Genomic DNA, 20,847 nt, shown 5'->3' with positions numbered 1-20,847 from the left:
TGTGAGTTGCCCCTAATTGGTGCACCTCAAGGACAGCACAACTGGTGGACTAAAGGCCTAGGGAGGAGCAGGAGGACCCTGAGGAACTGGACTACAGGCTGGACAACAGCGAAGAGTGTGGCACAGGAAGGGAGAAAAGTGAAACTAATCCCTCCACCCACCCTGTCCCGTTTCACAGACAGGAAGACCAGCAGAACTAACCTGACTGGTTTAAAGCCAACAGAAGACTTTTTTTTTCTCCTCTTTCCTCTCCTTCTTCCTTTCTGTACTTCCTTCTTTTTTTATTCCTTCTTCCTTCCTTCCTTCCTTTACTTTTTTTATTCCTTCTTCCTGCCTTCTTTTATTAATTTTTTAATTTTAATTTTTGTTAAAATTCCTTCTTCTTATCATTCCTTCAGTCTTTTTTATTCCATCTTCCTTCCTTTCCTTTTCTATTCCTTTTTCCTTCCTTCCCTTTTCCTGTTTTTTTCTTTTCTCATTTTCCCACAGGTGAGACAATAAAACCTGGAGCTCTGAAAAGACCAGAGTTAGACCCTGTTAGATCCATAAACTACAGCCCAAGACAAGCCAGCTCAGGAGATTAAGGAGACTGCACCACTGAATCCCACTGGCATTCTACCATAGAACTTCATACCATAAACCCAGGGAGTCAGAACAGATCAATTTAAGAAGCAGAGGCTAAGAAGAGTCTCACAAACAATGGGAAGACAAAGAAACAATCCCCCCCCCAAAAAAAAGAAACAATCCCCAAATGAAAGGAAAGGAGGAAGCCTCAGAAAGAATGCTAAATGTAATAGAGGCGAGTCAACTATCAGATACTGAGTTCAAAGCAATGGTTAGCAAGAACGAAGATGGCGGTGTAGGTAGACACACTGCGCCTCCTCGCACAACCAGAACTGACAGAAAATCGGACAGCAAGGAAATCCAACACCAAGGAAATAAAAAATAAACATTCATCCAGACTGGTAGGAGGGGCGGATACAGGCAGCCAGGGCGGAGAGGACTCGTGTGGCTGTGGAGGACCAAGACTGGAGGAGTGTGGGACAAACGGGGCAGGAAGTCTGACCACTAGCAGACCCCGTGGCCCCACATTCGCGCAGATAAACCGAGAGGGCCGGACTCAGAGTGGCGGAGAACGGGGCAGGCAGAGCGGTGCACCCAGCGGGCCCACATTCTCGCACAGATAAACTGGACAAACAGCGGGGAGCGAAGCAGATCACGCAACCCCGGGCTCCAGCGTGGGGAAATAAAGCCTCAAACCTCTGATTGAAAATGTCCCTGGGGGTTGGGGCGGCAGCAGGAGAGACTCCCAGCCTCACAGGAGAGGTCGTTGGTGAGACCCACAGGGGCCTAGGGCATGCACAGGCCCACCCACTCGGGAACCAGCACCAGAGGGGCCCAGTTTGATTATGGGTGGCGGAGTGGGAGATTGGAGTCGGGTGGAGAGGGGAGCAGGCGCCATTGCTCCCTCCGGCCCCTCCCCCATGTACAGCCTCATAGTGTCACACCGTCACAGCACAATGACTAGTGTTAACATGCCTCCGTGAACACCTAAGGCTCTGCCCCTTAAAGTAACAGCCGCGCCAAGACAAAAAAAAAAAAAATGGCCCAAATGACAGAACACTTCAAAGCTCCAGAAAAAATACAGCTAAGCGAGGAAGAGATAGCCAACCTATCGGATGCACAGTTCAAAACACTGGTTATCAAGATGCTCACAGAATTGGTTGAATCTGTTTGAAAACCAGATGAAAAAATGAAGCCTATGCTAAGAGAAACAAAGGAAAATGTACAGGGAACCAATAGTCATGCAAAGGAAACTGGGACTCAAAAAAACGGTGTGAACCAGAAGGAAGAAAGAAACATCCAACCAGAAAAGAATGAAGAAACAAGAATTCGGAAAAATGAGGAGAGGCTTAGGAACCTCCAGGACATCTGGAAACGTTTCAACATCCGAATTATAGGGGTGCCAGAAGGAGAAGAGGAAGAACAAAAAATTGAAAACTTATTTGAACAAATAATGAAGGAGAACTTCCCCAGTCTGGCAAAGGAAATAGACTTCCAGGAAGTCCAGGAAGCTCAGAGAGACCCAAAGAAGCCAGACCCAAGGAGGAACACACCAAGGCACATCATAATTACATTACCCAAGATCAAACACAAGGAGAGAATCTTAGAAGCAGCAAGACAAAAGGACACCGTTACCTACAAAGGGGTTCCCATAAGACTGTCAGCTGATTTCTCAAAAGAGACCTTACAGGCAAGAAAGGACTGGCAAGAAGTATTCCAAGTCATGAAAGGCAAGGGCCTACATCCAAGATTACTGTATCCAGCAAAGCTATCATTTAGAATGGAAGGGAAGATAAAGTGCTTCTCAGATAAGCTCAAGTTAAAGAAGTTCATCATCACCAAGCCCTTATTATATGAAATGTTAAAGGGAGTTACCTAAGAAAAAGAAGATCAAAAATAGGAACAGTAAAATTGACAGCAAACTCACAGTTATTAATGACCACACCTAAAACAAAAACAAGAGCAAACTAGGGAAACAACTAGAACAGGAATAGAACCATAGAGATGGAGATCACATGGAGGGTTGTCAGTAGGGGAGTGGGAGGGGGAGAAGGGGGAAAAGGTACAGAGAATAAGTAGCATAAATGATAGGTGGAAAATAGACAGGGGGAGGGTAAGAATAGTGTAGGAAATATAGAAGCCAAAGAACTTATAAGTATGACCCATGGACATGAACTATAGGAGGGGAATGTGGGAGGGAGGGGGTGGGCAGGATGGAGTGGAGTGTGGGGGGGAAATGGGACAACTGTAATAGCATAATCAATAAATATATTTAAAAAAAAGAGAGAGAACAGAAGAAAGGAGACTCCACTGGGTTTGTGTTGCAAGAAGGTAAAAAAAAAAAAAAAAAGCAATGGTTATCAGGAAGCTCACTGAGCTCATAGAGAACTACCAGAAACTACAGGGAAACTACAATGAACTCACTGCAAACTATATCAACATGAAAAAGGAAATAGAAACTATCAACAAGGGCCAAGAGGAAATGAAGAATACAATTTCTGAACTGAAGAACACAGTAGAAGGAATCAAAAGCAAGACTTGATGAAGCAGAGGATCGGATGGAAATTGAAGCAGTCATCAAAAAACTCCCAACACACAAAAGCCTTGGACCAGATGGTTTCACAGGAGAATTCTACAGAGCATTTAAGGGGGAGCTAACCCCCATCCTCCACAGATTATTTCAAAAAATTCAAGAAGATGGAAGACTCCCAAACTCTTTTTACGAAGCCAAATCATCCTAATCCCAAAACCAGATAAAGACACAATGAAGAAAGAAAACTTCAGGTCAATATTGCTGATGAACATAGACACTAAAATTCTCAACAAAATATTGGCAAACCGCATCCAGCAATACATTAAAAAGATCATACACCAGGACCAAGTGGGATTTATCCCAGGGATGCAAGAATGGTACAATATTTGCAAATCAATAAACATAATACATCACATAAACAACAGCAAAGACAAAAATCACATGATCATATCAATAGACACGGAAAAAGCATTTGATAAGATACAGGACCCATTTCTGATAAAAACACTCAGCAAAGTGGGAATAGAGGGAGCATTCCTCAAGATAATAAAGGCCACATATGAGAGACCTACAGCCAACATCATACTCAATGGACAAAAACTTAGAGCTTTCCCACTAAGATCAGGAACAAGACAAGGATGCCCTCTCTCACCACTCCTATTTAACATAGTATTGGGAGTCTTAGCCACAGCAACCAGACAAGAAAAAGAAATAAAAGGCATCCAAATTGGAAAGGAGGAAATGAAACCATCATTGTTTGCAGATGACATGATAGTGTACATGGAAAATCCTATAGATTCTACCAAAAAACTACTCAACCTAATAAATGAATTTGGCAAAACAGCTGGATACAAAGTCTATACTCAGAAATCAAAGGCATTCCTGTATACCAGCAATGAAACAACAGAAACAGAAGTCAGGAAAAAAAATCCCATTTGATATAGCAAAAAGAAAAATAAAGTACCTAGGAATAAACCTAACCAAGGAGGTAAAAGACCTGTACTCAGAAAACTATACAACATTGAAGAAAGAAATTAAGGAAGACACAAACAAATGGAAGCATGTACCATGCTCATGGATTGGAAGAATTAACATCATCAAAATGGCCATACTACCCAAAGCGATTTATAGATTCAATGCAATCCCTATTAAAGTACCCATGACATATTTCACGGATATAGAACAAACACTTCAGAAATTTGTATGGAACCATAAACGACCCCGAATAGCTGCAACAATTTTGAGAAAAAAGAACAAAGCAGGAGGCATCACAATACCTGGTATCAAACTGTATTACAAGGCCACTGTAATCAAAAGAGCCTGGTACTGGCATAAAAACAGGCACATAGACCAATGGAACAGAACAGAGAACCCAGACATAAACCCAAGTTTCTATGGGCAATTAATATTTGACAAAGGAGGCAAGAGCATAAAATGGAGCAAAAATAGCCTCTTCAACAAATAGTTTTGGGAGATCTGGACAGCTATGTGCAAAAAAATGAAACTCGATCACCAACTTACGCCATACACAAAAATAAACTCAAGATGGATAAAAGACTTAAATATAAGTCGTAACACCATAAAAGTCCTCGAGGAAAACATTGGCAGGAAAATCTCAGACATTCCACACAGCAACACACTCACAGACATGTCCCCTAAAGCAAGGGACATAAAGGAAAGAATAAACAAATGGGACCTCATCAAAATAAAAAGCTTCTGCATGGCTAAAGAAAACAGCATTAAAATAAAAAGAGAACCAACGGTATGGGAAAACATAATTGCCAATGATACCTCAGACAAGGTCCTAATCTCCAAAATATATAAATAACTCACATGACTCCACTCCAGGAAGACACATAACCCAATTAAAAAATGGGCAAAGGACTTGAACAGACACTTCTCCAAGAAAGACATACAGAGGGCCCAGAGACATATGAAAAGATGCTCAGCATCAGTAGCCATCAGAGAGATGCAAATTAACACCACAATTATGTGCCATCTCACACCAGTCTGAGTGGCCAACATAAACAAATCAACAGACAAATGTTGGAGAGGATGCGGAGGAAAGGGAAACCTAGTACATTGTTGGTGGGAATGCAGACTGGTGTGGCCACTGTGGAAAACAGTATGGGATTTCCTCAAAAAACTAAAAATGGAACTGCCCTTTGACCCAGCAATTCCACTGCTGAGATTATACCCTTAGAACCCTGAAACACCAATCCAAAAGAGCCTATGCACCCCAATGTTCATAGCAGCACAATTTACAATAGCCAAGTACTGGAAGCAACCTAAGTGCCCATCAGCAAATGAGTGGATCAAAAAACCTTGGTACATTTACACAATGGAATTCTACGCAGCAGAGAGAAAGAGGGAGCTTATACCCTTTGCAACAGCATGGATGGAACTGGAGAGCATTATGCTAAGTGAAATAAGCCAAGCAGTGAGGGTCAAATACTATATGATTTCACTTTAACTGGAACATAATCAACAGAAGAAAAAAGCAAACAAAATATAACCAGAGACATTGAAGTTAAGAACAATCTAACAATAGCCAGAGGGGAATGGGGAGGGGACAGTGGGGAGAGGGGATTACTGGAACTACTATAAAGGACACATGGACAAAATCAAGGGGGAGGGTGGCGGAGGGGGAGGGAGGTGGGTTTGGCTGGGGTGGGGTGGAGGGATGGGGAGAAAAGGCAGATAACTGTAATTGAATAACAATAAATTTTTTTTAAAAAAGAAAAAAAAAGAAATGATTCCACTACTTAAAAACTAGTAATAGGGCTGTGGAGAAAGAGAGATTAAGAAGTTCATTAATGCAAAGGAGAGACAGAACTAGTTACGACAGCAGAAAAACCAAGTGTAAGGGTGCAGAAAAATAATTGAGTTCCTCTATACTGTCTTCTGTACTTCTAACATTCATTGAGTTATTTGCTGGTTAGATTACTTTGTGTGGATGTTTTACTTGCAAAATAGTGGCTCAACTATGGAACATCAATTTAAAGACAGTATTTGCCCTCCTAAGATTTTTATGTGATACAATTTAATGATAACTTCAACAGAATGAGCAATAATGTTTATGAAAGATATACTAAAATATAAACTGTTATTATTTTTCCATCATATTCACCACCAATGAAATACATGCGAGTCTACTCAGTCAGACTTAATCTGCATAACATGGACTGATTTCTTCCACGGTACAAATTGACACATAAGTGGTTGATGGATGACCACTATTGTTCTGGGGAGCTTTACATGGTTCACAGTTTTCAAACTCAGTATAGTTTTAGGAATTTAATTGGATTCCCTTCTTCACTATTATCAAGAATAGAAGAGAATGGGGATTTCCATTTAATGACTGTGAGTATTAACAATCTATGTCTCTGAGGAGGCAATAACTCACTTTGTTTTCTCCGAGCCAACTCTATAGAAATGAAGAAGTAAAATGACTCCAAGGTGTTTTACATTGGGAACTCAGTCTGATCTATTTCCCCATGAGAAGATGGGTGTGAGATTGTGACTGGAGAGGAAGAAGATAGGAAAATTCCTGGGAAAGTGGAATAGGGAAACAAGACCTAACAGTTTGAGCAACTTACAGCCAGCTGGTGAATCACAAGAACTAATCTGCACACACCAAGGACACATGAGAGCTAAAGGGTTACACCTCTCCTCGATAATCAAAGAACCTGTGCTTAAATCTCCCTGGTCTGGGAACGAGAGAACAGAGACTCATTTAACCTCATTTGTGCCAACTAAACCCAAGGACAGATGAAGTCAGCGGAACAAATAACAAAAATCCCATTAAAACCAGACAGACCCAAGACAAAAGTAAACCAGTATAGCAGACCAAAGAATATCCCCAAACCCCGTTTATGCTCATTTTGATGCATCAGCATATTAAAATGCACCTGGAAAGCTGATGAATATTCCGCTGAAACCTTACTCACAGAAAAAAGATGAAAGCCCTCAGAACGCAGACTCACTGCGGGCTCGCTCTAGAGCAGGCCCATGCCCCTTCCTAAGCATGGACATTTTACTTCTTCCTACACTCTGAGCCTCCCTTTTTCTCTGACTTCCAGCGAGCTAACAGCAGCCCCACCTTGGCTCCCTCCTTTCCTGTAACATTTCTAGGGAGCCAAAGCAGAGCACCGCCTAGGCTCTGTCCTGTCACTTCTTCTACCCTAAGTCCTTCAGTCATTTCACTGTCCCCAGTTTCAGTAAAGGTACTCTCAGAATCTGCTCGACTCCTGTTGTGAAATCTTTCCTACGTGAAGTCAAGAACCCACACGCTAGAGGCCAGCCTGAGGCAGACCTGCTCCAGGCTGGTCCCTGTCTGGTAACAAGATAAAAACATGGACTTAGGAGGATTCTCTATTTTTTAAAAAATAGTATTCCAGAAAATAATTAAATCAAGAAAACATATTAGATTAAATGGCTCCTCTAAGATTAAAGTTGAGGTAGCAGAAATTTCAAATATACAATCTATAAGGAGAATTAATAATTAAAAAAAGCAAACTAAAGTTTTAGACTGGAAGAGATTGTTTTACATCTCATTATAACCACTTAGTAGTTGTGTAATATTCGGCAAATTTTTCAATTTCTTTGAAGCTTAGATTCCTTGAAGAAAAATAGAAGTGAAAATATCTAATTTGAAAAGTTATCCTGCAAGTTTTCTCAGTTTCCCTTCCCCTTCCCTCCAACCTGATGTTTAGTTATTCTAGATGGAAATTAAGAGGTATTAGAAAATTAGAAGTTATCACAATTCCATTGAAAAGCAGGCCTCACACATATACATCGCCTGTGGGGATCTCAGAAAAAAACAGATCTTGATTTGAAATAAAAATAGAATAATAAATCATAAAGTTTGGCCAACCAATAACAGGCTTGTAAAATATTTCCAGTATTTTTTCACTGAGCTAAAAAGAACCCTGGTGTAGGAAAAACAACTTGAAACTAGAAATCATTTTTCATTTTTCTACGTAAAATCATTTACTCTCTGTGAACCTCATTCCCTCAGTGCCTCATAAAGTGATGGTGAATACTCAGCAAAATAATCTGTGAGAAAGTGATCTTTGAACTTAAATGTGCTATGATCACTATTGTAGTTCCATTTATTGAGGCACTGTGCTAAGGTTACTAAATATTAGCTCATTTAATGTGTATGGTGAACCTGTAAAGTAAATGTTATTATAGGTACTGTACAAGTGGAAGATCTGAGGAACGGGGTGATTATATTCTACATCCAAAACAATGCAGCTAACCAAAGTTAGAGCCAGTATTGATCTGATCGTGCTCCCTGGAAAACCAGAATTCTTACTCAGAATGCTATTTTCCCCTTGAAACAAAATTTATTATTCTACAAGTCAATAGTATCTAGTGATACATTATTTTTATTCATAAGTAATAGATTTGAGTGAATGCTAGGTTTTGTGGAGGACAAACCCACATGATCTCACTATCTGCCCATGACTGATCTGCTCATTGTCCTTCTGGAATCTGACTGGCAGGTGATAATGGAAAACATATTTCATGAGGCTCTCATACTGTAGTGTACTTTTAATCTTACGTATTGTCTCTACAAAAGTCAAAAACTTTCAAAAGGATTTGGCAAGTTGCTGAATTTTAAAACAGTTGTATTCCTTTATGAAAAAAATCTGTTCCTGTTTATTCACATTCATATGCTGAACTACTTAAGGGGAGTTGAATATAAAAAGTTCTAGAAACAACATTAAAATATAAATGGAATACAAGCACGCCACTGGGAGGAGTTCACTTTGCTTACAAAGAGGAGCTGTACTTTTTATAAAGATGATCTTCCGAAGCAGGCAGTGTCTTCCAGCGGAAAAGGCTAAAAAATACTCAGTGGGGAAGATATTCTTCATTTATTTTATTCATACAAAGCTCTTTATAATTTAGAAAAAACCTCCTTACCCTATTTTTATTTAACAGAATCCACTCAGTGAGCTGAACATTTACTTTGTGTTCTGTGTTTGCTTGGAAATTCATGGCCACGGGACATGCTGTGACTACACATGAAAAACAGGACCCAGAGTTGACAATAAAGTTTAGTTAGTTTTACCTCATTTATAATGATCCAGTGACAGTCAAAAGCAACCAAATTAGTCTCCACAACCTGAAACAGAACACAAACCAGCTATTAGTCAGTATTAATTATGGAAAATAAACCAAACTAAATGGATACACTTTGCAAAAAAACAAAAAAGAAGAAGAAGAATCACATGTTGGAAAGATCATTATTCAGTTGGAGATGGAAAACTGTTAGCAAAGCACTAAAGCTCAAGCATTTGTTTGGTGTGTAGAGGCATGACAGACTTCCTCAGTTTGGAAATGTAATTCAGTTAAAGGCTAGGAAAACACAGGTTTCAACTACAAAAATAATATAATAATACCTTATAGTGATTTAACTAAGAGTGGAATTTGAATCACATTTCCTATTCCAAATAAACTTTGATAGCATTCTATTATCCACCTAATAACTAAGTACATGTCCCTCTATAATCTAGTTTAACATTTTGATTCTCTCATACCTCCCTGTGTATATGCTCGCCATTGTCTGGATAAAGAAAACTGCTCTATGTTCTGAAAAGCTCTGTGTATGTATTCTGAGGACATCCATTTGTTAAATTATCTGAATGTAAAGACCAAAAGTGATAAACATTATATTAGCATTGAGTTATGGGTGGGTAATTCCAGTAGCTTTCAAATTTCTAATAACATGATAAGGAATAAAACAAATGTAAAAGGAAAAACAAACAATATATTGGAAACAATGTTGGCTGACTACCTTTGGATGAATTGATTCTAAATGATCCTTGGCTTAGGCCAAAAAGGTCAGCCTCGAGTGTGTGTGTGTGTATGTGTGTATATTAAAGGTAGTTTTTGTGTGGGAGTTTTCCATTCTAGCCAATCTTATCATGCATATTCTAAGACGTGTTCTTACAATTCATACCATGGGGCATACAGGCGTATAATGGACATGCCTTAACCTGTAAAACTTAGTAAGTAAAAAGCTGTTTGCGGAACAGCATTTATGAAATAAGTGTAAGGTAAGAGTGACAATGGCAACTTATTGATAATTTGTCTAGACCATAAAACTTATTTTTCACATTCTCTGTCTTGAAATCAACTGGAAGATGAAAGCATGGATGGTATAGACCCAGGTCCAATCTATCTCATCTAAGGTCCGGATGCTACTCACTCGACCACCCTCCTTTGCTTGGACTCAGCAGGGCAATTATCTCTCCTCACTCCTGTCTTTGGTTTTCCTCATGAGCACTAAAGCATGAGACATTTAGCAGTATACATTTGAAACAGGGAAAAATATTAGCACATTACAGCATAAAAAAAATAAATCCTTTATCATGCCAGCACAGGCTCCCAGAGCAGGCCCTGCACCCCGCTCCCTGGTGTGGTGTTGCTCCAACTCTGAAATAAGCCTCCGTGCTGTGGGGCATGATTGCATTTTGGGCCAACTTGCGAGAATAATTTAGCCTATCTTATCTAATGTAATCCTTTGTTATTAATATCAGCTATGCAATTTTTCCAACCTTGATAAATTTTAATAAACATACACATTAGAGAAATTTTAAATTATGTGATTTTATAGAGGTGTGATTTCAAACCTATGCAATAGTTGTTGGCCTTTTCATGAATAGTGAATTTTTAGGACTTCTTTTTCATGCACCCATTTTTCTTTGGGGAAGGAAAGCAAATTATACTGGAAAGGTAGTTAAACATGAGGAGTTAGATGTATTCTCCTTTCATTAGATACTAAAGTATGCAGGTCTACACCACTGAAACCCATGTGTTCGTGTGACACCATGTTTAGAAGAGGCTTGGCCATATTTTATTGCTCTGTTGTACGCAGAAGGTTAGTGCTTGCATTGAATATCTGAGTACTGTCCACCGAAAGAGGAATATAACTCTCTCACATCTAGGCTAACAGCTTCACGCGTAACCAGTGAGGTGGCATGAGTTCCCCGAATCTTTATGACTGAACGCTGCCTAAAGTGAGCAATGTGCAAAAGCCACTAATTAAAACGGTAACTGACATCTGTTATGAAAGGAGCATTTGGTAAGGGTCACTTAAAAATGGCAGGGAGTTCAACAGCCTACACCTTGGAAACCCAGGAGGTTTGGCGTTCCTTCCCTCATACGACTGCTGTAGGTATAGGCGTACATATCCTCTCCTGTACACACACACCTATGTCTGTATTAGTCATATGGCATACTGCATATGGTGCACTACTGGCTATATGATGTAAAATAGAATGTTGGAGATATATATGTATATCAGACATGTAAAATTATAGTAGAGTTCAAAGAAATGATACAAAAGGATAATAATATTTATTCTTTTCACATATCAAATTGAGCTAATAGACATTCTTAAGAGTCTTATTTACATTTTAAAAATCTCAGCTAGTTGTGTAGATAACAAAGACCAACTATGTGAATTCCAAATCAATATGTCTGTTAAGTTTTACATTTTTTGGTAATATTAATCCCTTTCCACTTGATACACTTCAGCCTCAGTGATGCTTTATTAAACTAGAGGTACTAGAAACTTGAAGAACTAAATTACTTTTGAATAAAGAATTAAGAAGTGATTATTATAAGACATCTAGAATTATTTAAACTGTATATTCACCTCCACAGTTATGTTAGAATTCACACCAGGAAAACTGTTTCTTTCCCACCCTCCTTCCCTAAGTAGCACATCTCGTATGTCGGCAGTAGATACATTTGAAGCCAACAAAAGGGATTAAACGACTTGAAATTTTCCCTTTGTTTTCACCCGTGGGAACCTATTTTATGTCTAAGCACATCACTGTTATAGTTGTTTGGTCCCATTGTGAATTCTTATAAAGGTTTAGCAAGTTAGTAAACAGTAATTGTACTTCTTAACCTAAAATTTTTTTAAAAAGTAGTTTGCTATGAAATATTGAGGGTCCTAAAATAATACATATTTTATTATTATATTGATAAGAGATATTGCCCCAAACATTACATCATGCTTGGGCTATTAAAAGAAAGTAGCAAGTCAGTATGGAAAAAACCCCCACAACTATTCAATGGGGATTCTAGTATGTTTGGTTATCAAAATAACAGGAAGAATGGAAGTATGAATTTTCCTTGGTAATTTGTTTATCTCTCCTTCTTATTCCATGCTTTACTCTTATTAGATGGGTATATATTAGTAATTAGTGATTAGCAACAGAGCATGCTCCCCCATGTTGAGTTGCTACCATATTGATATTCAGTAATGCAGTTACAACTGAGACTATCCACCTCTCAAGAAGCTGAGCTTCCTTTAGGGGAACGGACAAAAAAGGAAGGGAAAACTCAAGTCTTGTCAGGAAGACAAGTGATGTGTAAGGACAGATCATCTGTTGCTGGCAAGAAATTTAGAACTTCTGAATCTTTAGAAAAGCCCAACAATTTGTCACCATGTCTTCCATCATTTGTTCTCAAATCTTTAGATTTGCTAAATAGAAGACAATCTGAAGCAAAGAAACTGCCAAAGCATGTACTTCACTGGTAATGATGTGGAACAGTTCCTACAAGCACAGAGGACAATTTAATTGACTAAACAATAAAGAGCAACATGCTGTTCTTCGCTCAACCTTGTGGCTTAACTAAATTAAGCTTGGTCCCTTTGTAGGATGGACTAAATATCACACATTCATGCACAGGTTTCCAGTGCTCTGTGCACCTGCAGCAGCAATGAAATCAGGTGTTTGCTTCCTCCCCCTGCCCATTCCGAATTGCCAGGTGGAAAGCTATGGGTGCAATACCCGGGAAAGGACATCAGCAGTTATTCTGAAGCAACTAGCCAGAGACATAGAAAAGGCTACTCCCCTCCTGTGTCCTCATCGACTGTAGTACTATAGCTTATATCACCAGCATTTCTAAGCTGTATTCTTCAGAAAACTACCTCTTCTAAAATTGGTGAGCATCCTGTAGCCAAATAGACTCAGAAATGCCAGGTTAATCAAAGTTAGGTAGATGTCATTGCTGCATTACTCTTTGAAGCTTTAACAGGTTAACATCAATATCAAAATATAATCAACACAAGAGTAATATTAATATGAATTATTTCATTTATTATTTTGGGACATATTATTAACAGACTTATGTGCTGGAGCTCTAAAGTCAGACAGCCAGTGCCTCTGTTTTCTTACCATATGACTTTGAACAAGAGACCAACCCTGTAAGCCTCAGTTTCCTCATTTGTCGCTAGGGTTAATGAAAGTGCCCACGTAAGAGAGTCATAACAAAAAACAAATGCAGTCACGGCACACTGTAAATTCTCAACAAATGCCAACTCCTTATATTAACTAGTGTGCTTCATGGAACTCCAGGAGAACATACTTGGAATGTAGCATATTCCAAATGGATTTGGCCATGAAAACCATTTTTCTCATTATAAATCTTATGGGACTGGTACTGTTTAGGAAATGTAAACTAGAACCAATATTAATTTAATCACATATTCCTAAAAGTTCTGAAATTTTAGTAAAGCACTGTGAAGAGTTTTATAATTTCAAAATCATGGTCTTACAATAATCCTACAGAGAGTGCAATTTTCCACAAAACAAGAACAAATGTTGAATTACCATATTTTATGTAAAACCCAAATGCATATGTAATAGTTCTGACCAAACAGTGATAGTAGTTCTTTCCTTTTAGTCTTTTTTCTTCCTTTCTAATGAAACAAAATAAGTCAAAACAAACAAAACCACTATGCTCTTCTCCAATAAAGTATAGAAGGGGAGTGAGTGTATCATGTATGAAGCTGATAATGCACAGATTTTAGCAAGAGATGTATGGACTTACAGTACAAACTCCACACCCACTTTCCTGACTGTCATACGTGGCTAAACTGTAGAGTTCCGCTTAGAACAATAACAACCACCACCACCCAAATGCGATTAAATACTACACTTCTCAGAAATGCAGTGACAACAAAACACTCCAGCCTTCTTAAGGCATAGTAAAGAGCATGTGATTCCATCAATTGCTTTTTTGTTTGTTTGTTTTGTTTTCATTTTGTTTTGTTTTGTTTTTCTCACTAGAACTGAAGCCACTGTATAAGGGGACAGTGAAGTTTTGTGTAGATTCCGTTTTTAAATCCCAAGTACATCCAGCAGATGGCATCAGTAATCCCTCACGCTGGTATTAGGCAGCCTGGGGACATTCTGAAACAACAGTCTTGTTGCATTCCCCTTGAGCTCAGCATGGATCCCCAACTCTCTTCTGTTCTTATCCAAGCAGGCACTATATGCCACCCCACTCTGTGCTTTTTAGCTTTAGAATCGGTGCTCTAATCTACCAGCTGGAAGACCACAAATACACTTCCATCCAAATCCTCTCGCCATTACTGCCAAAGTTATTTCATAAACGGATATGCTGGAATTATTGTTACTGCTGTGCAGTTGGGTGTTCCCACACCCCCTGAGAGATGGAAATATGCCACCACAGAGAACTGGCCAACGATATGCAACCTGCTCTGCTTCTTAATGCGGAAAGATGGGCACTAATGTAGGCAAGGAGGCTGCATTCATTACATGGCATAGACCGACACTCCCGTGTTCTACATCACCATTGAACGGAGATTGGAAGTGATTAAAAGTGAATTTAAGATTTCAATACTTTGCCTGAAGAGGACATTAATAAAGTTTTAACAATTGTCTTTAGTGCAGGGGGTCACTCTGTTACTGCTGTAATTCTTTGTGAGTTTCTGCTGGTGTTGGGGTTCTTTTAGATATCTGCCCTAGTGATGAAAGGGTCCTTACCCCAAACCAATTACAAAAAGTAGTGTTTCTGGAGGGATCACACATCCCTTGCTTTGCCTGTTTTTCATGTTCTAATATGTTAACTTTTTTGCACAGCTGGGTATTGTATTAAAATATTTATTTTATTTATTTTTTAATAGCTAAATGACACTTGGTAGAGTAAATTAATTCTTAAGAATAAGTGACAAACAAATGAGTACGAGCTCTTACCTGGAGTTTGATCAGGACCTAAAATCATGATTTGGGGGCACATTGGCCCTTAGTTGCTAAGACTTACGAAAAAATGCTTTGTTGTTAAATTAAAGCAAATGAAGGGAGGGAAAAACCCTTTTCTTATAGCGAAGTCCACTGATCGCATCAAAACGCAACATACAGGCCCTTCGCACTTGGGAACTTTCTTGCCTTTGCTTTGTTTTTGTTGATGTCTTCTCTGTCCTCTCTCCTTGGCAAACTGTTTCTCAAAATTTAGACTGAAGCAAATGTCAAATCTCTTACCTCCTTAATCCAGGCAGTATTGTCCCGACTCCTGTGCTCATCTAACACAGCGAGGAAACATTTATTCCAGCCCTAATTAAATCGGGTGCAGTTATGTCGCTGGCTGAGAGCCATGTTGGTTTTCTCTCCCCTTATTTCCTCTGCTACAGCTGGACTGGCTTTCTTGCTGGTCCCCCAGCACCCACCTTTGCCCTTACTTCGCCTTCTGCGCTGCTCTTCCACCCAGGGCATTCACAGAGCCCCTCCTTCATTTCATTTAGGTCTCTGCATAAAGGCCGCTTTAGCGGGCATGGCTTCTATGACCACCTATCCTTGCTCCTCCCAGGCACTCATCCACATGAGACAAACACGCGCATGCACACTTATTTACTGTTTCTTTCTGTGCACTAGGATATAAGCTTTGCAGAAAAATTACATTTTTAATCACTCTTCTGTAGCTTTAAAATACTCAGCGACATATAGTAGGGTTTCAGTAAAATTTGTGGCTGGGCACAGGCAGATTTTCACTAAATGTTTATTTATAGAAAAAGATAACTATACAGCCTTAACAAGTGTTTGTACATCCGTGTACATCCCCCCTTCACCTAGGACTGAACCACATGATAAACATGAGTTGAAAGGAGTCACCAGATGGAATTTAATTTTTAAAAATTAAATAAATAACCAGAAAATGACTCAATTGCATTTTCTCAATTGAGAAATCTTGGTTATTTATGTGTTAATAAGTATAGAAGTAGCTATTCAAGATCTCCAAAGTCAAATACCTCAGAATTTGGAGGCTCTGTGATATTGTAGAAAGAACATATTTTTTTAGAGTAACTGGGCTTAGGTTCAAACGCCAGCCCCACTGACAGTCAGGTCCATTGCTCACTCTGCGTCTCAGTTCCCTGATATCTGAGCAAAGCTTTTTTCACAGGTGTATAGTGAGGACTAAGTGATGGATCTGGAGCACCTTTAAAACTACAAGTGTTCAAAATGCTCATCTCTCTTCTCTGACAACCCAGTTTCCCTTCTTCACTCAATTTGTTGCAGTATCTTTCGACAGTACTCATAAATGACTATGAACACATTTGTTCAATTCAATAAATATTTTACTGAATACTCTTTACAGTATATCAATAATATAATAAAAGCTAATATTTATTGAGTGCTTACTACATGCCAGGCACTACATGCTTTCATATATATAACTTGTTAATGCTCACAATATCCTTATGATATGAGTACTGCATTTATATCTTTTGTATGTAAATAAACTGAAGTAACTCACCCAAATCACAAAGCCTGGGATGGAAACTAGAATCCATAACTAATAAAGATCCTTCCTATACAATGTTTTCATAGCCCTTTTTCTCCAAGTTTCATAAACTATTATGCTTTCTTCAAAATTGAAATAATTACAGTTAAACAACATATTGCAGAGCATTGTGTAATATATGCTGGAATTTTGTATATTTGAATTCTATTACGTAAATTATTTGTGTCCACTATATTCTGCTGAGAGAGAGAGAGAGAATGAATCTCGAAGAATCTGAGAAATTCAGGCAACATCGTCCACCATTCTACTCCATGCCCTGTAGTTTTGAAGTGGTGTTAGAAAAATGTGCTTTTTCTTTTATAGTGAGTCTTAGCCCCTACATTCTTTGCAGAATGTGAGCAACTTGCCACACAGAGACACACACACAGACACACACAGAGGGTACAGCACATATAACATCCCTTTTGTATAACAAAATATTTTATTACAAAATCATGAGCATGTAATTCCGTAACCTAACAATATCACACTCAAGCACATCAATGATGTTTTAGGTGAAATGTTCAAATTAAAGCTATAAATTATTACACCCATATTATTACCTTACTAACCACACTCAAGCAGGTGTTACTTCTGCCGGACCCTCTGTGTGTGTGTGTGTGTATACACAGCTGATGCTTAACCAGAGGAAGAGTTATCTCTTCGTGCTTTCTCATCACATCAAAACTTCTGTCACTACAGGACAAAGGGGCAAAAGCTTTTGCAGAGAAAATGGGCAATAGGTCTTGGGTATTTTAAGAATAAGGTAATTAGCATATAGTTTCTACAGTTAATTAATCAGTTTACTCATGTTATTTTTATAACTTGGCCATATTCTGGTTTATCAATAGCTAATTACTGATGAAGCCACTATAAAAGTTGATTATTACTCACTAAAAGATATTTCTAGTTCAATATTTCTGTTTTTCCTGGGCTTTTCCAATATTTCAGTAGAACCCTGTTCTTTAAAATGTCAGTATTGGTATAAAATGTTGATAATTCTATAATCAAAAGACTTCATACAAGAAAAATATTCAAAAGTCTTATTAGTTTTGACACACAAAGTTTCCAAAAGAAAAAATAAAGAAATGCAAAATGCGAACTTCCCTGGTCATATTCTTAAAGTATTCAATCTCATGGGGGCTATAATCCTTGAACGTTTTACAGAACCAAAACAAAACCTTCAAACTTTCTGGGTTCCTAGTTTGTTTCACAGATTCTTCCATAAAAACTATACCTTGTGGCTTACTATAAAAAATGTTTCAATGGTGGTGGTCTCAACAGCATGGACACTTTCCAGAATTCCAAGCAGTCGACTCTCCCATCTGTGCTATTTTACTATAGTAAAATATAAGCCATCTTTTTCTTACCACTGACAAATCACCTTATGGTGTCAGAACTGTGTTTAGTAACAAAATGCCAGTTGAAACTGAGGCACCAACTGGTAACTACTGAAACAAAATGTCATTTATAGAACAGAGATACAGTCTGACAAAGGGGCCTGTGCTACGATCGCACGATGTCAGAACACTGAGAGGCCTCCCACCTGCGTTAGAGTTTTCTTTGATCTTAAACCTCTTGATATTTTTTTTGAATCTTAAAAGGATGTTTCATTTCCATGTATGCTTATCTGTCCGTCAGTGTTTATAATTTGTACGAGACGACTAGAGTTACCCCGAATGCCTTATACTGCCCCACCTGTCTCAGAAACAGATCACAAAACTGTGCTTTAGCGCCACTGCGGAACCAGAACTGCCGACCTTTACTGCATACTTAATCCTAACCAGCAATTCTTCTCCCTGTATATGTCGTCGGTTTTGCTCCCCCTCCCCCATTTTCCTTGGCAGTGACATTCAACATTCAACCTGCTCCACAGCCCGTTCTACTAAAGAACTCCACAGGCAATTTTGTTTCCTGTTTAAACAAATAATGAATAAAAATGAATAGGAAGAAATGGTTTCAAGCCCTCAAATTACTGCCCCACTAAAATGAGAAGCAAAGGAAAAGAAAATCCTTAGTTGAATAATATTAACTAACATGATGGGTGTATTACCCATGAGAGGCAATGGTAAACATTTTAGTGACTTCCTTTATTTAGGACTCATAAAACCCTCTGAAGGTAGTTGTTATTATGTTCCTATTTTATAAATGAATACTCACCTTCTTAACTACATTCCTCCCCTCTGGTCACAGTAAAATAGGCTCTCTTCCTCCAAAAGGGGACTAATTATATCAACAGAGCTCTGGGTCCTTTTTTTCCTTCCTCCTGAGGGAATCTGCAGCATCAGTGATCCCTGGACTCCTGTGCCTTTCACATCTCTCCATTTACTTCCTATGGGACTCCACACTCCCTTCCACCTAATACAGGATCTCTCCACCAACTTTTACAGACAATACTCTCAAGTATTGCTTACAATTGCTTCCTCTTTTTTTGTACCTCCTCTTCACATCTCAATCATTCTGGCTTCTTTCCATACTTCCCCCTTCCTTCCTCTGCATTTGGCTGGCCTCTAAGTGGTTTTCAGGACTCTCGTGAGACACAATTGTCATCATCACCTCTAAGAAGTCTCCCATGATTACTACACTCTCTCCCACCATAAATTCCTCTTATTAATGTAGAAATACACCATATCACTGAACATACCTAATTATATTTAAATTATCTTTTTGTCTACATTCTCCACTACACCAAAAAGCTTCATGAAGCAGGGATGGTGTTTTATCATTTTTTCTGTTCCCAATAACTAACTTTGGACATGACTCATAATAGACATTACATAAGGGTTGCGAGCTTGGATGAACACTATCGTGCCAAAAGTTAACTTTGCCCTGTAGCCCCTCAGCCCGTGTGAAATACCCTGAAACGGCAGGTGAAAACAGTTTCCAGGGTATTGACTTATCTCACCTCAAGAGGTTGTGTCTTGTATCTTCTCTTCCTGAGAACTTGGTCCAGCTTCTTTGGCCACATGCAAACACAACCAGGAAGTGGGCGCATGATAGCATCACTGGTATGTTAGCATCATCTCAATCAATGAGGAGGGCAGGATGTAGATAAATGCTCCATTTCCTCATTCTTCATTGGGGTGATTCTCAGGTATATTCCACAGTTTCCCAGAAGGTTCCTGGTAGGACTGGGCCCCTTTTGCTAACACTTGTAATCCATTACTGGTAACACATTATTGACTGAATTTTTTCTCTTTGCTTTTTCTCATGCTCATCACTTCCTCACTTGTGCTTTTTTGGGACCATCTCCCTAATAAATCATCTGCCCCCCAAGTCCTTGACTCAGCATCGTACCAGTAACTCAAACGGAGTCAGCCTTCCTACATAAAACACAACTTACTACGCATGAATAGAAAATAGTTCCTCTAGTTAAAATGAAGGAATTCTTGAGAAGTAGAAATGTTCTCAAGAAAGTAAAATTAGGTACAATCTGTCCAGAGGAGTTGTCTCCTTATAATAGACTGGTGAGGCACTTTCATAATCACAAAAAGCTTCGATGTCACTGTGTACAGTGTATTTGAGGATTTTTTGCATTGCTGATTCTCAATTTTCGCACACATCAGCATCACCTGGATAGCTTTTTCAACACAGATTGCTGGGTCCCTCTAATAGTTTCTGAGTTTGAAGGTCTGTCATGGAGTCTGAGAATCTGTCTTTCTAACGAGTTCCCAGTTGGTACAGATCTTGCAGATTGGGTGAATCATTTTGAGATCCACTGCTTTACAAAAAGTCCTCTTCAGGGAGACAGCCCGAAGACCTGGCATTGATTCTATATCCAACCAATTAATTTAGCAAATCCACTTAACTTTCTAAAAAATTGAATCTATTGGGTGACATGTGTTAATACAATTGTGTAGGTTTCAAGTGTACAATTCTATGACACATCAAAGGTGTATTGCATTTTGAGCCCACTACCCAAAGTCAAATCTCCTCTGTCACCATATATCTGACTCCTTCACCCTTTCCTACCTTCACCCCCTTCCCTCTGGTAACCACCATAACTGTTGTCTGTGTCTACAAGTTTTTGTTTGTTCGTTTTTCCTTCTGCTCATTTGTTGCTTTCAGTTTTGTAACCCAAAGATACATGAATCCCTATGTTCATTACAGCCTTATTCACGGTGGCCAAGGCATGA

General features: G+C 38.9%; 1 protein-coding gene across 1 annotated transcript in view; it reads right to left on the bottom strand.

Annotated features, from left to right (window-relative positions):
* Positions 1 to 20,847, bottom strand: part of GRID2 (glutamate ionotropic receptor delta type subunit 2) — a 1,366,498-nt gene that overhangs the window by 565,146 nt on the left and 780,505 nt on the right. The window contains exon 5 of the mRNA XM_024574830.3: positions 9,180 to 9,233. Coding sequence (XP_024430598.1) covers positions 9,180 to 9,233 — 54 coding nt within the window. The remainder of the gene's footprint in view (positions 1 to 9,179; positions 9,234 to 20,847) is intronic.

This window comes from Desmodus rotundus, chromosome 4 (assembly GCF_022682495.2).
Source record: "Desmodus rotundus isolate HL8 chromosome 4, HLdesRot8A.1, whole genome shotgun sequence".
Classification (NCBI taxonomy): Eukaryota; Metazoa; Chordata; class Mammalia; order Chiroptera; family Phyllostomidae; genus Desmodus; species Desmodus rotundus.
This window is presented reverse-complemented; position numbering and strand designations above follow the sequence as displayed.